Source organism: Alternaria viburni (genome assembly GCF_023758015.1).
Source record: "Alternaria viburni strain BMP 2772 chromosome Unknown scaffold_1, whole genome shotgun sequence".
NCBI classification, from domain to species: domain Eukaryota; kingdom Fungi; phylum Ascomycota; class Dothideomycetes; order Pleosporales; family Pleosporaceae; genus Alternaria; species Alternaria viburni.
The window spans coordinates 1,919,525-1,937,778 of record NW_026055770.1 but is presented as its reverse complement, the minus strand read 5'-3'; the positions used below and the strand labels follow the sequence as shown (position 1 = coordinate 1,937,778).

General features: G+C 54.0%; 7 protein-coding genes across 7 annotated transcripts; 4 read left to right on the top strand and 3 right to left on the bottom strand.

The window, feature by feature from the left end:
- Positions 1-78: 78 nt before the first annotated feature.
- Positions 79-2,947, top strand: J4E79_000690 (uncharacterized protein; the record flags this gene model as incomplete). The annotated part of the gene is made up of 5 exons (XM_049349606.1): positions 79-147; positions 198-329; positions 381-497; positions 585-2,664; positions 2,742-2,947. 5 exons carry the CDS (start codon positions 79-81, stop codon positions 2,945-2,947), a joined length of 2,604 nt encoding a protein of 867 aa, XP_049216393.1.
- A 324-nt stretch (positions 2,948-3,271) lies between these two features.
- J4E79_000689 (uncharacterized protein) lies at positions 3,272-5,535 on the bottom strand (the record flags this gene model as incomplete). The annotated part of the gene is made up of 3 exons (XM_049349605.1): positions 3,272-3,816; positions 3,864-5,393; positions 5,457-5,535. 3 exons carry the CDS (start codon positions 5,533-5,535, stop codon positions 3,272-3,274), a joined length of 2,154 nt encoding a protein of 717 aa, XP_049216392.1.
- A 289-nt stretch (positions 5,536-5,824) lies between these two features.
- On the top strand, positions 5,825-7,060 carry J4E79_000688 (uncharacterized protein; the record flags this gene model as incomplete). The annotated part of the gene is made up of 1 exon (XM_049349604.1): positions 5,825-7,060. One exon carries the CDS (start codon positions 5,825-5,827, stop codon positions 7,058-7,060), a length of 1,236 nt encoding a protein of 411 aa, XP_049216391.1.
- Positions 7,061-8,360: 1,300 nt separating this feature from the next.
- On the top strand, positions 8,361-10,242 carry J4E79_000687 (uncharacterized protein; the record flags this gene model as incomplete). Its single annotated transcript, XM_049349603.1, has 7 exons — positions 8,361-8,530; positions 8,597-8,624; positions 8,676-9,131; positions 9,179-9,491; positions 9,551-9,749; positions 9,813-10,003; positions 10,055-10,242. The coding sequence occupies 7 exons, from the start codon at positions 8,361-8,363 to the stop codon at positions 10,240-10,242; spliced, it is 1,545 nt and encodes a 514-aa protein (XP_049216390.1).
- A 1,503-nt stretch (positions 10,243-11,745) lies between these two features.
- Positions 11,746-14,070, top strand: J4E79_000686 (uncharacterized protein; the record flags this gene model as incomplete). Its single annotated transcript, XM_049349602.1, has 4 exons — positions 11,746-11,884; positions 11,948-13,234; positions 13,469-13,937; positions 14,007-14,070. The coding sequence occupies 4 exons, from the start codon at positions 11,746-11,748 to the stop codon at positions 14,068-14,070; spliced, it is 1,959 nt and encodes a 652-aa protein (XP_049216389.1).
- Positions 14,071-14,916: 846 nt separating this feature from the next.
- J4E79_000685 (uncharacterized protein) lies at positions 14,917-15,968 on the bottom strand (the record flags this gene model as incomplete). Its single annotated transcript, XM_049349601.1, has 2 exons — positions 14,917-15,034; positions 15,103-15,968. 2 exons carry the CDS (start codon positions 15,966-15,968, stop codon positions 14,917-14,919), a joined length of 984 nt encoding a protein of 327 aa, XP_049216388.1.
- A 1,663-nt stretch (positions 15,969-17,631) lies between these two features.
- Positions 17,632-18,156, bottom strand: J4E79_000684 (uncharacterized protein; the record flags this gene model as incomplete). Its single annotated transcript, XM_049349600.1, has 2 exons — positions 17,632-17,752; positions 17,807-18,156. 2 exons carry the CDS (start codon positions 18,154-18,156, stop codon positions 17,632-17,634), a joined length of 471 nt encoding a protein of 156 aa, XP_049216387.1.
- Positions 18,157-18,254: the final 98 nt, after the last annotated feature.

The window sequence follows — 18,254 nt, the reverse complement described above, 5'->3', positions numbered from 1 at the left end:
CATCGTGTCTTTCTGTGTGCTTTCTATCATTATCCTACTTAACTCCATAGCTTATCCTGACTTTCTGCATTCGATACCATGTACGCCGCACTCAGCTGCCATCCTCCGCTAGGCCAGACGACTACCATTCCCTCCGATCGAGAATCTGTGTGTTCAATCTGTCTCCCGACCTTTGTCTCATCTAATCACACACTCAGGTAAGGATTACTGTAGTCATCGAGAGCTCAGCCGGGCCGCAGAAGGCATGGGAGGTCGCTTTGTGGCACAACTTTGATACTCCTGATCTATGGAAAAGCACTAGCTTAAAGCCAAACGACGAGGCATGCGTTGTGAGCAAACCAACGTGCCACCTAGGCTCATCAGAAGCTAATCGCAAGTAGACGGTAGTCAAGCCAAGTCACTCGAATTTACAACGCCAGTACTATACAGTCGACTTGGCCGGACGACCCAAGCACGGCTCTTCGTTATCGTATACCATTACTTTCAGAGCCTCAGAGGTGAGTCTTGAACATTCGGTCTACAATAATCTGACTGAACAGATGATGTAAAATGGTCGATCGGAGGGCTCTCACTAACATACCCAGAACGAACCGTGGAAGTGGGCCAACGAACAATTCTCAACCTCAGACGGTCGCCTCATCTACCAGTCACCAGATGCGTTGAAAGAAGATTTGACTTACTATCTCGAGGGCTTACCACCATTCCTCAATATATCCAAAGAACAAAGCGATACGCCCAACACCGTTCTGTGGGACCTCACTTACCCCATCAGTGCAGCGTCAGGCAAGCAGCCTGGTCTATCAGGAGAAAAGCTTGGTAAGCCGACGAATCTCTCCCGCTGGTTCGCTGAGGTACGACTATGGGCCCCATGGCTTGCTCCGAGACAGGGCAAAGACCGTTTCCAGCCTGACAAAGATGCTATGTTGGCCGCATTCGAACGTCACGATGGCACCCATCTGGCACTGCTCGCCGTGAGTGGGTTGGATGAAGTATTGACAACTCTCAATCATGACGGCGACGGCAGAGTCGTCATGAACGCCAGGAACGATAGCGAAAAAGATGGCACTGTGCGTATCGTTGCCGCAGTGGGCATGAAGCTAGATGACGCAGTAGCAGCTTCAATGTACTATGCTCGCAAACTCGTAATGGCATACCAAGAATCGGCAGGACTGGTCAGCGAAGAAGAGAAGGCCTTGGTTGACGACTTCAAACCGCAGTGGCTGGAGAACTGGTATGATGGCTTGACGTACTGCACCTGGAACGGCCTAGGCCAGAAGCTCAATGAAGACAAAATCTTCGAGGCACTGGAGTCACTACGCAAGAACGAAATCAATATCAGCAACCTGATCATCGACGACAACTGGCAGTCGCTCAACACCGAAGGCGGCGATCAGTTCGACAACGCCATGACAGAGTTTGAAGCAACCAAAAAAGGCTTCCCTCGTGGTCTGAAAGCCACAGTCAGCGACATACGAGAGAAGTACAGCCACATCCGCCACATTGCTGTATGGCACGCTATTTTTGGCTACTGGGGAGGCATTGCACCCGAAGGCCGCATAGCGAAAGACTACAAAACCAGTCTCGTCCAACTCAAAGACGGCGTATCCGGCGGCAAGATCACCGTCGTAGCTGAAGAAGACGTCTCCCGCTTCTACAAAGACTTCTACGAGTTCCTCTCGTCCTGTGGCATCGACTCTGTCAAAACCGATGCCCAGTTCTTCCTCGACGAGCTCCACGACTCGGACGACCGCCGCAAACTAATCAAATCCTACCAAGACGCCTGGTCCATCGCACAGCTACGTTCCTTCTCCGCGCGCGCCATATCCTGCATGTCACAAGCCCCGCCCCTGATCTTCCACTCGCAACTCCCGTCCAACAAGCCACGCATGCTACTGCGTAATTCGGATGACTTCTTCCCTGAGGTACCTGCAAGCCATCCCTGGCACATCTTCTGCAACGCGCACAACTCCATCATAACGCAATACCTCAACATACTCCCCGACTGGGACATGTTCCAAACGAGCCACGACTACGCCGCCTTCCACGCCGCCGCACGCTGCGTCTCCGGCGGTCCCATCTACATCACCGACGTCCCCGGGCAGCACGACATCGACCTCATCAACCAAATGACAGGCAAGACACCGCGGGGCGACACGGTCATCCTACGTCCCCACACCGTAGGCAAAACAACACAAGCCTACAACGCATACGACGACACCGTCCTCCTCAAAGTAACCACCTACGTCGGCATGGCCCACACCGGCGTCTCCATCCTCGGCGTCTTCAACTGCACCCCCAAACCCATCTCCGAACTCATCGCCCTCGACGCCTTCCCCGGCGCAGAAAAAGGTACCTACATCATCCGCTCGCACACAGACGGCCAGGTCACGGCTCCAACGAGCGTAGCGACCAACGATGCCTTTGTGCATATCGAACTTCCGGTTCGTGGCTGGGAGATTCTATCTGCGTTCCCGTTGATGGAGTTTGAACTGCAGAGGGGTGAGGGCAGTGAGACTAAGGGACCGCGCAAAGTTTGTGTTGCGAACTTGGGGGTTGTGGGGAAGATGACGGGGGCGGCGGCGATTGTTAGTGCGGATGCGTATGTGGATCGCAGTTCGGGACGACTGAGGGTTTGGACGAGTTGTAAGGTTTTGGGGAGGTTTGGTATGTTCTTTTCTCTTTCGGATTCCCCGTGTTGCTTCCCTTGGTTCTGTGTTTCGATATTTACTGACATGTTATAGCACTGTATGTCTCAGACCTGCCAAAGCGCTCCATCGAAAACGACTTCTTCGCCGTGTTGTTCGGCCGCCCGGTGCCAGCACATTGTGTCAGTGTCAGCAAGGAATGCGAGAACGTGCTTGAGATTGATACGGTGCGGGCGTGGAAGGAGACTGATTCGAAGGCTGGGTGGAGTAATGAGGTCGTTGTGGAAGTGGTCATACGATAAACCTGTACTGCTCAGAGAAATATTGTGAGAGGGATGGAAAGGGAATGTTCGTAGAAAAACATCATCGAGTCCAGAATCGTCATATAGAGAAGACAAGTCTTTCACTTCCAGGTATCTTATATGCATGCAAAACCCACCACTAACGCCCCCACCACCAAACTATTGTGCTCAGAGAGCAAGATAACAAGAGCTGTACACTTTTATCAATCCCGCCCGTTGCCCTAATCGGAAACAATGCGTCATTCATACAGTTGGCATTCCAAGGCAAAACATGGCGGTCGTACGAAGTCTGAACTGAGGTTATCAACACGGAATCGAGACTCATCATAACTTGACGCCCCAAACACCACGTCCACCAGCGACACCGACCCATTCACCGCCTTGCCCTGTCAGAGCGCTCTGAGGTGCCCAGCTAATGTTGCCGACTTCGTAGTCGCACCGCCAGCTGGCGTAGGGTCCCTTCTGGCCTACGGGCACATTCTGCGCGCCCGCGGCTCCGTTGGCGGGATGTGTAGTCGCGGGCTGTACGACGGGAGGCTGTGTTGAAGCATGTTCTCCGCTGATGGTCGCGCCGTTGTTTGCGTGTAGCAGGTCCCAGATGAGTACGAGGGAGTCGTCTCCACCAGAGGCGAGCATGCCTCTCCGCGATGGGTTCCACTCTATGCTGTTGACGGACGCAGAGTGGCCACGCAGTTCGAGTAGGGCTTGGCCTGGCTGCCGCACGTCGAGGATGCGGATGAGGTTTGAGTCGGCGGCGAAGGTAGCGAGGAGGTGGGAGTCGTGGGGTGATGCGGCGAGACGGAGGAGCGGGGGCGCGTACGACATGGTCTGCTGGGCTTTGGTGGGCGACATGCGGCCTGTTGGCGAGCCTGAACCTTGTTAGCAATTGGCATCGGAAGTGAATACAGAAACCGACCCTTGTCTTTGTCGCCGCCCTTGTCTGAGGGCTCGTAGATGATGGTGCTGTGCTCTAAACTGCGGAGATCGAACATGCGGACACTGCCGTCGGCTCCACAACTGACAAAAACATCGACGCTTCCTGCGCAGAAGCGTACGTCGAAGACCTCCTTGTCGTGGGCAATCAATTGGGTCTTGGCGGTAAGCGAGGGTATGTCCCAGATGGTGCAGGTCGTGTCTATGCTGGAGGTGATGATGAGCTTGGGCGACATGGTATTCCAGTCGAGGGAGGTCAGCGGCGCGGTGTGTTCAGGGGTCTTGGAGTTTGAGAGGAGGGCGAGCGGCGTGAGCTTAGGGAGCTGGGGCTCTCGCGTGTTTACGGAGGACGAGCGCGTGATGGTGTTGCTCATGTTGTTTCCGGAGGCCTGGGGCAGCGACCACAAGCGCAGATGGTCGCCAGACGTTGCGAGGAGGTCGGTCGACTGCTTCTGCGACGACGGCGGCTCCCACAGTATGCGCGTGACGGGGAAGGAACATGTGGCTTCGGCGATTGCGTTGTACTCGAGGCCGTAGGGTGTGGCGCCGGGGGCGGAGGTGTCTTGGGGCGCTATTTGCGTGTCGAGAATGCGGATGAAGTTGTGGTTGTCCTCGAGATAGCTGCCGACGGCCATCTTGCCGGCGCTGTTGCCGCCCGGGACGTTCCATTTGCACCAGTCGTAGGCGTAGATGCTCCACGGGGCGAGGTAGTTGCTGTTGGAGGGCACCTTGTTGCCGTCGCTGACCATGGTGTTGCCGTGTCCCATGCCCTCGTGGTCCATGGTCGAGTTTGCGCGCGGCCTGATGTCGGCGAGGCCCAGGGGCGACTGCGATGCGGCGCCCGAGGGAGTCGTGGGGTAGTACTTCTGGGCGGGCGTGCCGGCTTGGTACTGTTTCTGGTCGGGGGTGTTGGAGAAGGGGACGTATTTCTGGTCGGGGCCCAGGCCAGCTGGACTCGAGCGCGAGTAGGAATGGGCCGAGTGAGGGGAATGCTGGGGCTGGCTGATGGTGTTGGAGCGCGTGGGCAGCGTGTACTGCTGGGCGTTGCTGGCTATCTGCGTCTGGGTAGGCACGACGGGCGCCGTGTAGGCGTTGGCAGGCGCGGGTCGCTGTTGCTGCTGCGGCCCCGGCGGTTGTTGTGGCTGCTGCGCGGGCTGGAGGGCGCCGGGGACTGCCGGGGAGCCATACTGCGAGTTCTGAGGGGTTCCATGGTCGATGTTGATGTTGGGCGCCGAGCGGTAATTGTCGGGCGAGCTGTACAGGTGCTGCTGCTGGGGCTGCGCCGACGCCGATGAGGGCACCTGACCGCCGCCAGCAGATATGTGCAGCTCCTCGTTGGTGCGCCGTCGCGGGGCGTCGAAGGTCGAGGTGGCCTGGGGCGGTGCGGTCGAGGGCAGGTAGGCGTCGCCCTGGGCCGGCTGGTTCGCGCTGCTCTGGGGCAGGAAGGCGTCGGTGCCGGCGCGCGTGGTGCCCTGCGTGGCCCCTCGCAGATTGCCTCCAGGCGCTCCTATGCCTACAATTGCGAGATACACATCAGCCCACGTTCACGGCGGTGCCCAAGGCCACTATCACATACTCCCCAGCGCCGACGCCGCTGCAAAGATGCCCTGCGCCGGGTCGTTGTGCGCATTCTGGTGGTGGTTTCCGAAAGGCATGGCGCCTGCAATTGCTCTACAGAGTACGCTGGCTCGGGCGGAGGAAAGAGAGACTCGGGACTGTTGCGGCGCGTAGTCAATCGTCAAGAGCTCCGCTGCGGTTGGCCTCGACTTGCTGGGCGCCCGCGGCTGTTTCTCGGCAAAAGTTCCCCACCACCCCTCCGCCTCCCTTCACGCTGCTTCGGGTTACCTCCATGTGACACAGGCTCGCTTCCACCATGGTTATGATTCATGATCTGCAATACCACCGTCTCCCACTTCAGGTTCGAGGTTCATTGACACCCGCAACATGCCGCCAGCACACAAACCAGTCCGCCGTGCACTGCTGCTGCTGCCGCCTGCGCCCTCACCACCCTCCTATGCAGCACTCAAGGCCGCCTACAACTCGCCCTTATTCACCGTCTTGAAAGAGCTGGCCCGGTCTCCTCGCACATCCCATGAATCCATACTTCTAGAAATTGCATTACCATGCCCTCATCTGTACGGCCATCTTGATGAGCCCAGGGGCCTGCACTACGCAACCACCCAGCAGCTAGTAGCCGATCTCTACAAACTCATCTGCATCACTGCGAGCAGGGAAGCTATCGATACGGAAGATTCTGAGGGCGTTGATGCTCGTGTTGTTCTAGTCGCATATCCCAGGGACGGCCAACTGACGAAGCCCCTACCAGATTCAACCCCAGAGCAGGAACTCCAGGGGCCAGCAATAGACATCCATACGCTAGCACGGAGTTCGCGATCATGGGATACCGTCTACTCGGTCGAAAGCGAAGAAGGCGAGCGCGTACTGAGGAGCTTCCTCTCTCTATCGAAAGCCCAGATACCCGTGTCCAAAGTTCGCGGCGGTATTGTCAGTGTAGAGGCACCAGAACCAGTATCGTCTGCCGATGAGACAGACAAATCAATCAACCACCTCTCCGTTGCCGTCGGAGGGACTTTCGATCACCTTCATATTGGCCACAAGCTACTGCTTACCATGTTTGCCTTTATGCTCGGAAGGAGACAGCCATCCACTTCCGATGCGAAGCCCAGCGTACTTACAGTCGGAATCACTGGCGACGCCCTACTAGTGAACAAGAAGTTTGCAGAGCATCTCGAAAGTTGGAAAGAGCGCCAGCAATCAGCGCACGACTTTCTCTCCTCTCTCCTCTACTTTGGCCCCCCAGATGACGAGCGCATCCGTGTTGAAGAGATCCAAGAACCCGGGCCGAACGGACATGCCGTCCACGTCAGCTATCCCTTTGGGCTCACTATCAAATATGTCGAGATTTGGGATCCTTTCGGCCCAACCATCACTGACAAAGACATCTCTGCCCTGGTGCTGTCGCTCGAGACAAGGAGCGGAGGTGCTGCAGTGAACAACAAGCGCAGCGAGCAGGGATGGGACCCCCTTGAAGTTTTTGAGGTCGCTGTTCTCGATGCCAGCGAAGAAGACAGCATCGATGATACCTTCCAGAGCAAGCTGAGCAGCACTGAGATTCGTCGAAAACGAAGCGAACGTGTTCAATCCAGAGCGAAAGCGTGACCCGATAGGCGTGGCCGGGCGGGTTGATGGCGAGACACGTCTTTGAGTGTTTGTCGTGCTGGAACAGGCCCAGGCGATATGTGAGTAGAGTTTTCGTCGGCACGAGAGGTCGACAAGTCGACGAGGCAGGAGGTCATCTAGTGTCATTTTCTGTGCGACGATCTACGACAGCTGCGTGCGCCATAGCTACACGACCGCACAGGTCCGCATGACGTTACCAGGGCGAGTATAGGCTTGTGAAGCAACACGTCGATCTGACCGGCAGTTCCACGCATGCATCGTCATCGGCGCATGTACGAGCGGGATTGCGGCCATGTCCTCTCCGTCCCGAATTTGTGCGGTGACCGAATTCGGGTCGCTTGCGCCTACACAGATGCTTGTATACTATTTACGTATTGCACGCAGTACTTCGTGTGCTGTAATGGAACTTGCATGCTATCATCTCCTGCCGAGCAGGACAAATGACGCACTGCAACAGCGTACGCACATTGCGAGACATACAGACACCCGTTTCAGCCCACTATGAGGCTCCTAAAGCTCCGTGTCGTCATGAGATGCCCATCGCTTCAATGGCGTTTGCGCCATCCCAAGTACACGGCAGTGGAATCGGCCGGATGACGCATCTGAAGCGCTTGTGACGCCAATCAGCCGACCTCCAGATGCATGCTTCGTTGGCAACGCATCGAGACCATCCATGGATGGAAATTCGTGTAGTGGGCTGTGGGGAGCAGGCCTTCGGGCCTCGAATCAGCGCAGGCGTAACAGCCAGCCCTAGCGAATTTGTGCAGTAGTCCACAGCGGCCATTCGACTCTTCTTCGCGGGAGGAGCCATGCATGTTTACCGTCCTGCTTATGTAAATGCAGACGCTAGTGATCATGTGAGACGTTATGCCCGTTGCAGTTTAATGCATCGCGGTTTGGGCGAGGGCGTACCGGGGTGCACGCTGCAAGTTGCAGGCGGCGTGTCCAGTCCCAGGTCGTCTTCGCAACTCTACGCTTAGCTGACTGCTGGCAGAGAGGTCATGCATTTCTTTCTCCGACCACGCCCCTCTGGCTGTCCTTCGCTTGCTATCCCATAGATCGGTGCCGGCTGTCGGATAACACCACGTTGTCAGTTGACTCGACTGTCCCGCTGTCGCTACGCTCACTACCACCTGCCATTCCCTCCTCCCGATCCGGCCCGAACGCTGCTGCCCTGCATTGAGAGTATATCCGCTGTGCGGTGCGCTCCTAAATCGCGCTGGGAAGCTTCCTGAGCAGAGCTTCTTCGGAGCGGCCGTCATGAATGTGACCACTTAAAATGGGTATCCTCGATCTCGCCGACGAGCTTCTTCGCATCATCCTCGAATATGTTGCGAGCGAACCAGAAAAACCAATAAGTCTGGAGCGCCGCGCATACCTGTCGCAGGAATCTTTCAAGCTGCCCCTCCCACCTGAGCCCGACGATGCCGAGACGATTGCGAGCTTTAGGTAAGTGGTATAGCTGTACGGAATGCATGTGAGACACACACTGACTTCGTATCCTCACCTTTGTAGATTGACTTGCAGAAGATTCAGCAATTTGGTGAGTACGGCTGTACGAAGTGCACGTGAGACATGTACTGAGCCGCTGCAGGGTGTCATTCATCAGTTCTCGCGCGTTACGACACGCTTCTCGCGAAAGGGACTCGAAAGATTAGAGAGAATAGCTGGCGAGCCTCACATTGCCGGCCGTGTGAAGAAGTTCAGTTACATGGTGCCATTTTTCTACGATCAAGGACGAGAGCGCATACAGGAGCTCCTCCACACACGGCCCGAGAGTTTCAGCTCCCTTGAGATCGAAAAATTCCAGAAAAAGGTGAATGAGCAGACCAGCCTTCTGAACAGCAGGAAAGATGCACATATCCTGCATTTCGCGCTCCAGCGATTCACTTCACTCCAGCACATCCAGATCCTACGCCTGCAGGACCAGGAAGATGCCGTGTTAATCACGTACATGCGGGGTCACAACGAGTTGAACGGTCTAGTACCGACATGGCCACCGGCATGCTTGCATAGCGCGAAAACAATCGGTCAGGCAAGTCATATCCGTGTACGGATTGATAGTAGACATTTACTAACTTCGACCTCGGTCTTCAGGCCCTCCTTGAGTCCGAATCGCCATGTTCGCGATTCTCATCACCCATGCTAAGCCCGCAGAGCGTACTAGGTGCCGCTAGCAATCCGCCATCAACCCTGGGAATCCTTGCCGAACGCCTGACCTGTCTAGAGCTACATTTCGATGACAGCACGGACCTAGACGTTCGGATGCGACATCTCACCTCCCTGTCCAAGGCATTGTTTACTGCGGCTAAGAATATTGAAGCCGTGCATATTGGCTTTCCTTCATACCGACCACTCACATTGCGGCTAGAAGAGCTATTCCACAACGTCAAGTGGGAAAAGCTGCAGGGTACGTTTTGCGTCTCTGCATCATGAGACATACACTAACTTGTCATCCCGTCATTGCAGCTTTTGGGATCCAAGCCTGGCGTCTCAACGCAGATGAAATTCTGGGCATTGCCCGACGACACAGAGATACACTGCGTGGTTTGCGTCTGCGTGATGTACTCTTGAAAGAGGGCAGTATGTGGAAAGATGTACTTCCGTATCTACGCGATGAGCTCTCAAGGCTTGACTGGATTTCTCTCAGGCGGATTGGATATGAGAAGCAAGTAAAATCCATGTACGAACGGTTGTGAGACATTAACTGACTTTGCGCTTCGACCTTTAGGCACTTCGACGAGCAGTTCGTTATGGGAGCCGAAGTACCAGAAGACGACCCTCTTGGAAGCGACAGTAGCGACGAAAGCGATTACGATTACGAACACGAACACGAGGATCCATCTAGCGGGAACGACGCTGATGGCAGTTCTATAGCTGACACAGAGTCTGATGCAGAGACCGACGAGCCTGAACAGGGTGGTAAGTTCTGGCTGTACGAAGTGCATGTGGGACATATACTGACCTCTCTAGGCACCCTTTCCTTCCCGCCTATGCCCGATACCCCAGCCTCGATTACATGGTGCAACTGCAACGGACACATGGATGGCGTCGACGTCTTAGGAGACGACGACGGAATCATGGTCACCAATCAGCAGCGCAAGTTCTGGGAAAAGTGGGTCGTAAGGAAGATCTGCACCGAGCAGCATGGCCACAAATGAGCGGCCGAAGAAACCACCAGAAAAGGAAACGAAGCTATGCGTAATGAAGCCGCAACAACATCTGTTGGGTTGCGTTGCGTGAGGCGGGCGTAAGAAGAAAAGCAATTATCCATCGAACCGTGTTGCAGCCCTGGAATCATTATATGCAGGCGCGATCACGTTTTGGATCCCGTATGCGGTCTACGGACCGCATATGCATGTGGAGCAGCAGCCACAGCACCATTGACGGGCGCTTATGCGACAACCCAACAACCCGTCACCTGGTCACTTCCACCCCATCTTCGTCAGTCGTGCGAACGCAGACTGCGCCGTATCGTTGCAGGTGTTTTTCTGGACCCGACTAGGCGCATTTCACGCATTCGCTTCTTTGGAATGGTCGGACGAATCATGTGGCAACAGGACCAGGAACTCCAATCTTTTCGGTTATCTGTATCGAATCCGTACTTTGACCGTCAAAGCATAGCGCCGGCGCAGCGAACGACACTTTCGCATACCACTTGTTCGAGAGGGATGGTTTACGTCCAAAGTCTTCTGTTGCACCAAAAGTTGTGCGCTTTGCATTCTGTTTTTCTATCGTTTTTTTATCAGCTCTTCGACGCCAGTAATGTATGTAACGTAGCGTGGGAAGGAATCTGCTTTTCAATTGATTGAATCATTATAGGTATCTTCACTTTCTGCTTCTTGTCTATCACCTGCTGTCGCGGCGATGCCATCGAATAGCAAAAGTGGGGCACAGTCAGAAGATACATACGCTCACGGGTCCAGCTCCCACTTGCGGATCTTTGCTGCAAAGCGATGGCCCGTTGTTCTATTCGTTCTCACCTATACCGGTCCTCCAAACGTGCTCGTCAGGTCACGACACGGCGAAGCGAGCGGTGAGATTCAGCTCTCGATGATGTCATCCCACTACACGGCATGCGTTGATCTTAACCCGTCTTTCTCTTCTACATTCTTCAACAGAGCCCACTCACAGAGGTTTGATTCTCGCATATAATCTCTAACGCTGCACTGACAAGTCAAGATATGGTGAAGGACGTACCGGCAAGCCTCACTGCTAATGCCGTGGCAGAACAAGCAAATTCCACTCAGCTATTCCATCGACCTGAACTCTACCCACCTACTCCATGATACTGGGTCGGCTCTATCGACAACTCAGGAATAATTTCTTTCGTCTGTCTGGCTTTTCGCTTGACACATGTAGGCGCCCTGGCTCACTGTCCTGGAGAGTGCGGCTCGGAGCCGCCTCTTTCACCTCACCACGCGAAACCGCGCTCATTACACGTCGGACGCGCAGCGACAAGCTTTCTATGGCGCGTAGACGCGACTTGAGTCCGACGCGCCTCGGGCTGGATGCCTGCTGGGTTGAAAACTCTTCAAACTGCATGACATCTTCTCTCTTTTAACCTCACCCGGACACGACCCTCGCACATCGCATGGAACGCCAGCTTGCTGATCAATCAATCATTCGTTGCATCTGAAGCAGCAGATACACACTTCATCGCAATGACAAGGCATATCTGGAGAGAAGCAGATGCCGGTGTAGAGCTGTGGGAGCCGGAAGTCGCAGCCACGACACCTCTAGCACCGCAAGAGCCGCATGACCCGAAGCAGTTGCAGTCTGTAACCGAAGCTGACATCCAAGGTAAGTGGTTACCGGGCATCTTTCCATTTCACAGTCGTGAAGCAGGCACTGACAACTTCACAGTGTCCCTAACAAGCAACTACGATGACAGCGAACAAGACTCGGTGCTTCCTTCGATCGAGGGTGTTTTCGAGCCACCTGGATATATCAAGAGCGAGCCTGGCGAAGACATCAGCGCAGTTGTGTCGTCAACGGTCGGTACCTCCGCTTCGGACATATCCAAGCAGCGTTGTTCTTCGTACGATTCTCAGGCTACACTTCCAGTATCAACGCCCTGCCCGTCGGACGAAGAAAGAGATTTGCCTGTTGTACTTCGCAGTCCTGCTAGGGCGAGCTATCAATTCGACGCCGTTGATACTGCACCGACGCCATCAGTACGACGCACGCTGGACTTCGGCATGGTCACTCAACGGAGCAGGCTTCCCAGCTCATCGGGGCTTATTGAATTCACCAATGAAGAGCTTCGCCAATGCGAACGAAGACCCAATCACTCATGGGACGAGGGCGAACACAAACTATTGGCTATCCTGTATCGGTGGTATGATGATACAGACAGATCTATCATCCCACGAGTCTTCAACGCCATCACCGGCCAGGATCTTGATAACAACAAATTGCGTAACCGATATTACACCTATATCATTCTCTTTGGCCGTGAGGCGTTGCCGGAGTTTGATGAAGTCTTGAATGTGCCTTTCTCCGACCCCGAAAACTGGTTTGACGAAATTCACAAGATCATCAGAGTAAGAGCTGCAGAGATCGGCGTTGAGATGATATGGCGCGAATGTGAGGAGGAACACGAGCTTGGCAGAGCCCGATTTGCAAAATCTCCAAAGATCAGGAGGTACTACAAGCACCTGGTGAGAAGCGCAAGAAGAAGCAAAGAAGAGAGGTCTCGGGCCGCCAATACGCCACCGGTTGAAGATCTGCCACTGTGGGGTCTGCAGCTCGGGGGAACGCCAATGGTAGAGCAAGATGTTGAAGAAAGCTGGTCAGACATCGATGATGACGGCCATGCAACCCCCATAACGCCTACCCCTCGGAGCCCACGGGCTCCTGGCACACAACATATCGGCTTCCGCGTGTGGGATGCCAACAGCCGGACCAAATTCGACGTGGAGAATGGCTTTGTGAGTGAAACGTTCGCGTCTGAGGCCTTTTCATTATGGCCAGAAGAACTTCTGGCGCCTTTTTCACCTGACGAAGAACAAGGTTTACGCATCACCTTGCGTCTGGCTCATTCGCATCTATCGATGCGTGGTGGTGCATCCTCATACGTCTCGGTATCTACAAGTCTCCTGCAGGCACTTGTCAAGGCCGCAAACATGCAAGACCCCAGGATTGCTGTTGGTATGTTGCATCCTCTGTTTCATGGTCAGCTTTCTGGTGAAATTAACTGACCTTTCTTGTCCCGTATAGTCGCGCTCGACCACCCGATGCTCTTGGCACCCAATAAGACCCTAGTTGCAGCCGATCCCTTGCGATTGTTAAAATCGATGCGTCTTGCTTCATGGGCAAGATACAAAGCGCTTGCAGGTAAGTTGCCAGTGTGTTAATATGCTGCGTTTATAATAACCTAGTTAGAACGTATGGTTTATGCCTGGCTACCGAACGCAGCTATTCTTTCCCACTTCCCAATCTCCGATCTTCGTGTTCTTTCAGACTACGAGAAAGCATGTGACGATATGCTCAATCTCGACGATATACGATCAGGTCGCTCAACCCCATCCGTCTCTTCGCTGTTACGCAAGAAAAACACTGTCATCAACATTCGCATAGCACGAGCTATGGGTCTGGTCTGCCGGACATTCAAGATGCATCGCAGCGGCGTGAGCCTCTCGCACATCCAAGGACTCGTATCTTCCCTAATCGACTCGTTTCAGTTGAAGCAGGACGCAAGCAACACCCCCTACACGTCCATGTCAATTGCCAAAGCGTTCGCTGTTTCCCTCCGATCACGAGTGCATCATTCCCAGGACGTTGAGATCGCTTTTGCGGATGGCGTCAAGCAAGGAACCGCCACCATCGCGTTAGTATTGCCCCTATGGGAACTGTATGTGAGACCAATACTAATTTTGTACACCCGTCTTTAGGTTCTACCCTCCTCGTAGTCGACCAGCAGGTCGTCGAAGAAAGACAAGCTGAGACACTCAACGGCTTTTATGCGCCATCAACAGAACCACTAGATAGCGTTTCATGGATATACTGTATTGTTTCCGACTGTTCCGAGTGGGGGGATAGGAGGGGTACTGCAAGATATAAGTCATTGGACAGCTCTGACGAAGCGGTATGGCGACGTGTTATCTGAGCTTTTTTGAAGATGTTATGATTTGTATGTGGATTCGTTGGAATATTAGAAGTTCATGAGTGTGCGGAAGACGTAGATATGATTGACATAATAGATGTCCATCAGCATAGCGCGAAGACCGCATCAGTCGAGTTGATGTAGTGGAAATGATACAGTTAGTCGAATTGTCCTGGGCATCTTTACATGTGAGCAGTGAGTGCTGGGTGGCTGATGGGTACAGACGAGGACCGCATATTCAAATGTCCTTTTTATTCTGCCAACGCGACGAGCATAGGTTACTTAGTGCCATCCCCTGCCTGTGACAATATCTTTCTCGCGCACTTACTCGCTATCAAGCCTCCTTTCCCTCGTCTCAGACCCAGAAGCCTCAGAAGCCTCATCACCCCCTTCACTCCCAACCCCATTCGTCCCCACACCGTTTGTCTGCTGAGCCTGCGCCGCACGATCCCTCGCCGCCACATGTCGCATCATCTCCTCCTCCATAGTCCCCCTCTGTCTACGAATCTCCGCCCACATCTCCTCCACTTCCGCGATCTCCGCATCCATACTATCTTCACTACTCTCTTCACTATTTCCCGTGCTTTCCTCTTCCACACTTCCCCTCTCCACTAGTAAATTCTCCCTAGCGGCTCTCCTCATATCCCTCGCATCGCGACGCCGCCTAAGCGTTGCAGTAGGGGTTTCGTAAGCGCCGTTACGGTGGAGCTCCACGCTCTCTGATAGCTCACCGTTTGTAGGCGGGTTGGAAGTGGGAACAGTGTCGCCGTTTGTACTTCCAACGGCGGAGTTGACGAGTGTGGTTCCGCTTAAGGATGCGCTCCGAGAAGAGCGCGTTGAAGACTCTGATGAGCTTCTCGTACCATCCCCAACATAAACACTTGGGGGAATAATCTGTATCGCCGTCGCGTACCTATTCGTCCTAGCACCTGTCGCAACATGTCTACCATCGTTCGCATCTGGATGCGGACGGAGAGGGATTTCCTGATCTATTCCACCTTCGGCGCGGATCGCGCGAAGGCGTAGAATAGGGCCGTCGAGAGTGTATGATACGGAGCCCCAGTCTCCAATCGCTTCGTTGAGTTCGGGGGTGGAGAGGCGGGGACGCGGTCGGATGTCATTTGGGTCTGCAGTAAGCCGCTCTGGGGATGAGGTTTGAGTGTAGGTGTTGGAGGTGTGGGTTCGACCATTTGTCAAGGGAACGCCATTGGCACTGGTGTTGTTTGGCGTTACGATGCCGGCGTTGATGTGGAAGGTGTTTGTGATCCCGTTTCTGTTGTCGTTGGTGCTTCTTCCGTTTCCGCGACTATCACCAGTTCGATACTCGCTATTAGGCTCACGAATCCACACATCTTCACTCAGATCTTCAACGCCTTCGTGATCGACAAACCCGTTTACACCCTCAAGGTGAACAGCCGCCGTAGTCAACAACGTACGACGGTGATTGTTCGGGTCAGTGTAACCCAAACCCATCGCTATGGTGTATCTAACGATGATATCCCTGATGACCCTAGAGCCGATGGAAGGTCTCAAGCCGTACAGTACAACGAGGAGTGGCCGAACAATTTCTCGTGCGTCGGCGTAGTCCTCTTCGTGAGAGCCGTCATTTGTAGATTCGTAGATGTAGCCATAGAAACGATTGTCATTGGAGGGAAGGTGGTTGTTTACATGACCGTTTGGGAAGGAAGGGTACTGGATGTTGCCATTGGTCGAGGGAGTACGAGTATAGCCGTTAGTGTAGCCGTTGGGCTGATGAGAATGTCTTCCTCCACTGGGCATGTTGGTCGTTAAACGAGTCCGCTCAGTTTCATACCAACCGTCAGTGGGTGCGGTATGCCGAACATGTCCATTCGTCATTGCGTCCCGCCTCGAAGCATTATGCAAGAACGATCTTTCATATTCCTCGATGATAGTGCGCATGGTTCTCAGTCCTAGTTGTGGCGTTATACCAGTCAGGACATCCGTTAAGGTAGTCCGGCGCCACAAGCCTCCAGGATCGTTTCGAATGACTATCCTTGTGGGACGGGGGCCGTGTGGGGAGGGGTAGAGGTTATTCAATCTATGACGTATGGGGGAGGATGTGATGGTAAAGATGTCGTAGTTGGTGGTATCAAGACGAGGTATTTGAGGATGTCCATTCGTTGTGGGAGTAGGGCTGTCGCCATTCGTCGGGAGCGTGGGCATGTCTTCTTCGACAAGCATCCTAGCGCGAGTCTCTACGTTTCCACCGGCGCGTACGGCTTGTGTAAGTGTGCGCGGTTCATCTGTCGATGATGTTGAACCTTCTTCAGAGCTGGGTGGTAAAGCACTGGAAGCAGCTGCGGCCAGTGCTTCCTCATCGTCCGTTATAGTGACTTCTCCGCCCCGTATGCCATACACCGTTGAAACATGGAGTGGCTCATCGAGAATGCCGTCGGTGGGATATCCACCGGAGCAACGAGTCCTGTTTATCATTGACCTCTGTATCATACGGCAAGCCAGCTCTCTGGCCCGCTGCTCTTCCAGAAATTCGTCGACATCGAAAGGCTTTCGTACAGGTATCTCTCCCTCATGGTGCTTTTGTATCTCTCCGTCTCCATCATCTTCCATTTCTGCTTCATCGCCAGCCTCATCTGCTGTCTCTTCGCCTCTCCGTTGCCGCCTTCCCATATCTCTTACTTCGTTCTCCAGCCTTCTCGTTCTCTGCCTTTCTCGATCAACCATTCTTCTCAAAGCCCTGACTTCTTCAATGAGTGCTGGCATGGTGTCCTCAAGATTTTCGAGGTTATCCACTCGATCTTGAGTCTCCGGGTGTGCTTCGGGGGCCCGGAAGTACGTCGCTAAAGAGAAGAGGAAGGAAGATATGGCGAGGGCGGGAAAGGTGGCCGTTAGGAGGATGATGAAATTGCTACTGTTCATTTCGTGTTCGTACAATTATTGTTTCTCGTTTGTAGAGAAGTAATATGTGGATAGTAGGAGCGTCAGAGATGGCTTTTGAGGAGGGAAGCCTCTGATGAAGTGTCGAGTTGCTATACATGTTTGACATGCTGGACGCTTGAAGTCGTGGACCCGTCAGCCAGTCGGTCACTGTGGTTATGTCGTTTTGCGCGCTGGTCACAAGGCATCTTCAACCTGATGGGCCTGTGAAGGAGTCAATCAATGAATGCAGCTTGTAACGGTTACAGTATCTGTCACCCGCACTCGTGATGGCGGTGAGACTCACACAATGATGGATACAAGCTATCTCTCCTTCACAAGACATCGCAAAAATGTCCCCATGATCAAGTCTTCTGTATGCCGTGGCTATTCGCCTTGTCGACAACCACGACATCACACACACCAATGCAAGTTCGGCTTTGCACAACTAAACCCGTAATGTTTGATGAATGTACAGATTGGTATTATATTACTTGTGAAGTGTATGTATGTACAAAGAAACCCCGGTCATCGTTTCATTCGATGTTTAACCAGAGGCAGCAATGACCAAGGTGTACTGGGCAACCTGCGAGCAGACGAAGTCGTTAGGACCGTTGCCACCGGCGTGGCAGTAGGTGGGAACAACGCCCTGACCCCAGAAGCCGACACTGTTTGCATATGTTAGTCTATCGTCCAAAGTCTGTGTCACTTGATGTACGTACGCAGTGCCAAGCTCGTGGTAGAGAGTGATGGGGTAGTCGCCGTTGATGTCCTTGGTCATGGCGAAACGGTACTTGCTGTCGCCGCAGTTGACGATAGGAGCGGGGAGAGTAGGGTATGGTCCGCCGACGCAGGAAAGGTCGGTGGCGTTGCGGCCGTCAATCTTGAATGAGACGGACTGGAGGGTACCGTTGTTCTTGCGGATGGTGTAGTCCTTGAAGTTGACGTTCTCGTAGCTGTTGACGTCTGGTGGGCCCTGGCAGTGAGCCGGGTTAGGGCAGTCGGGAGTCTGGGCAGCGGGTGCGGCCATGGCGGCGGCACCGAAGAGAGCGGCGAGGGTGAAGAACTGCATTTTGACTGATTTGAGAGGTTTGGTGGTGTTGATAGGTGAGGTGTTTGAAACTTGACTGCTTGGATGATGGATACAAGATGTGGTGGCTGGAGCCGTAC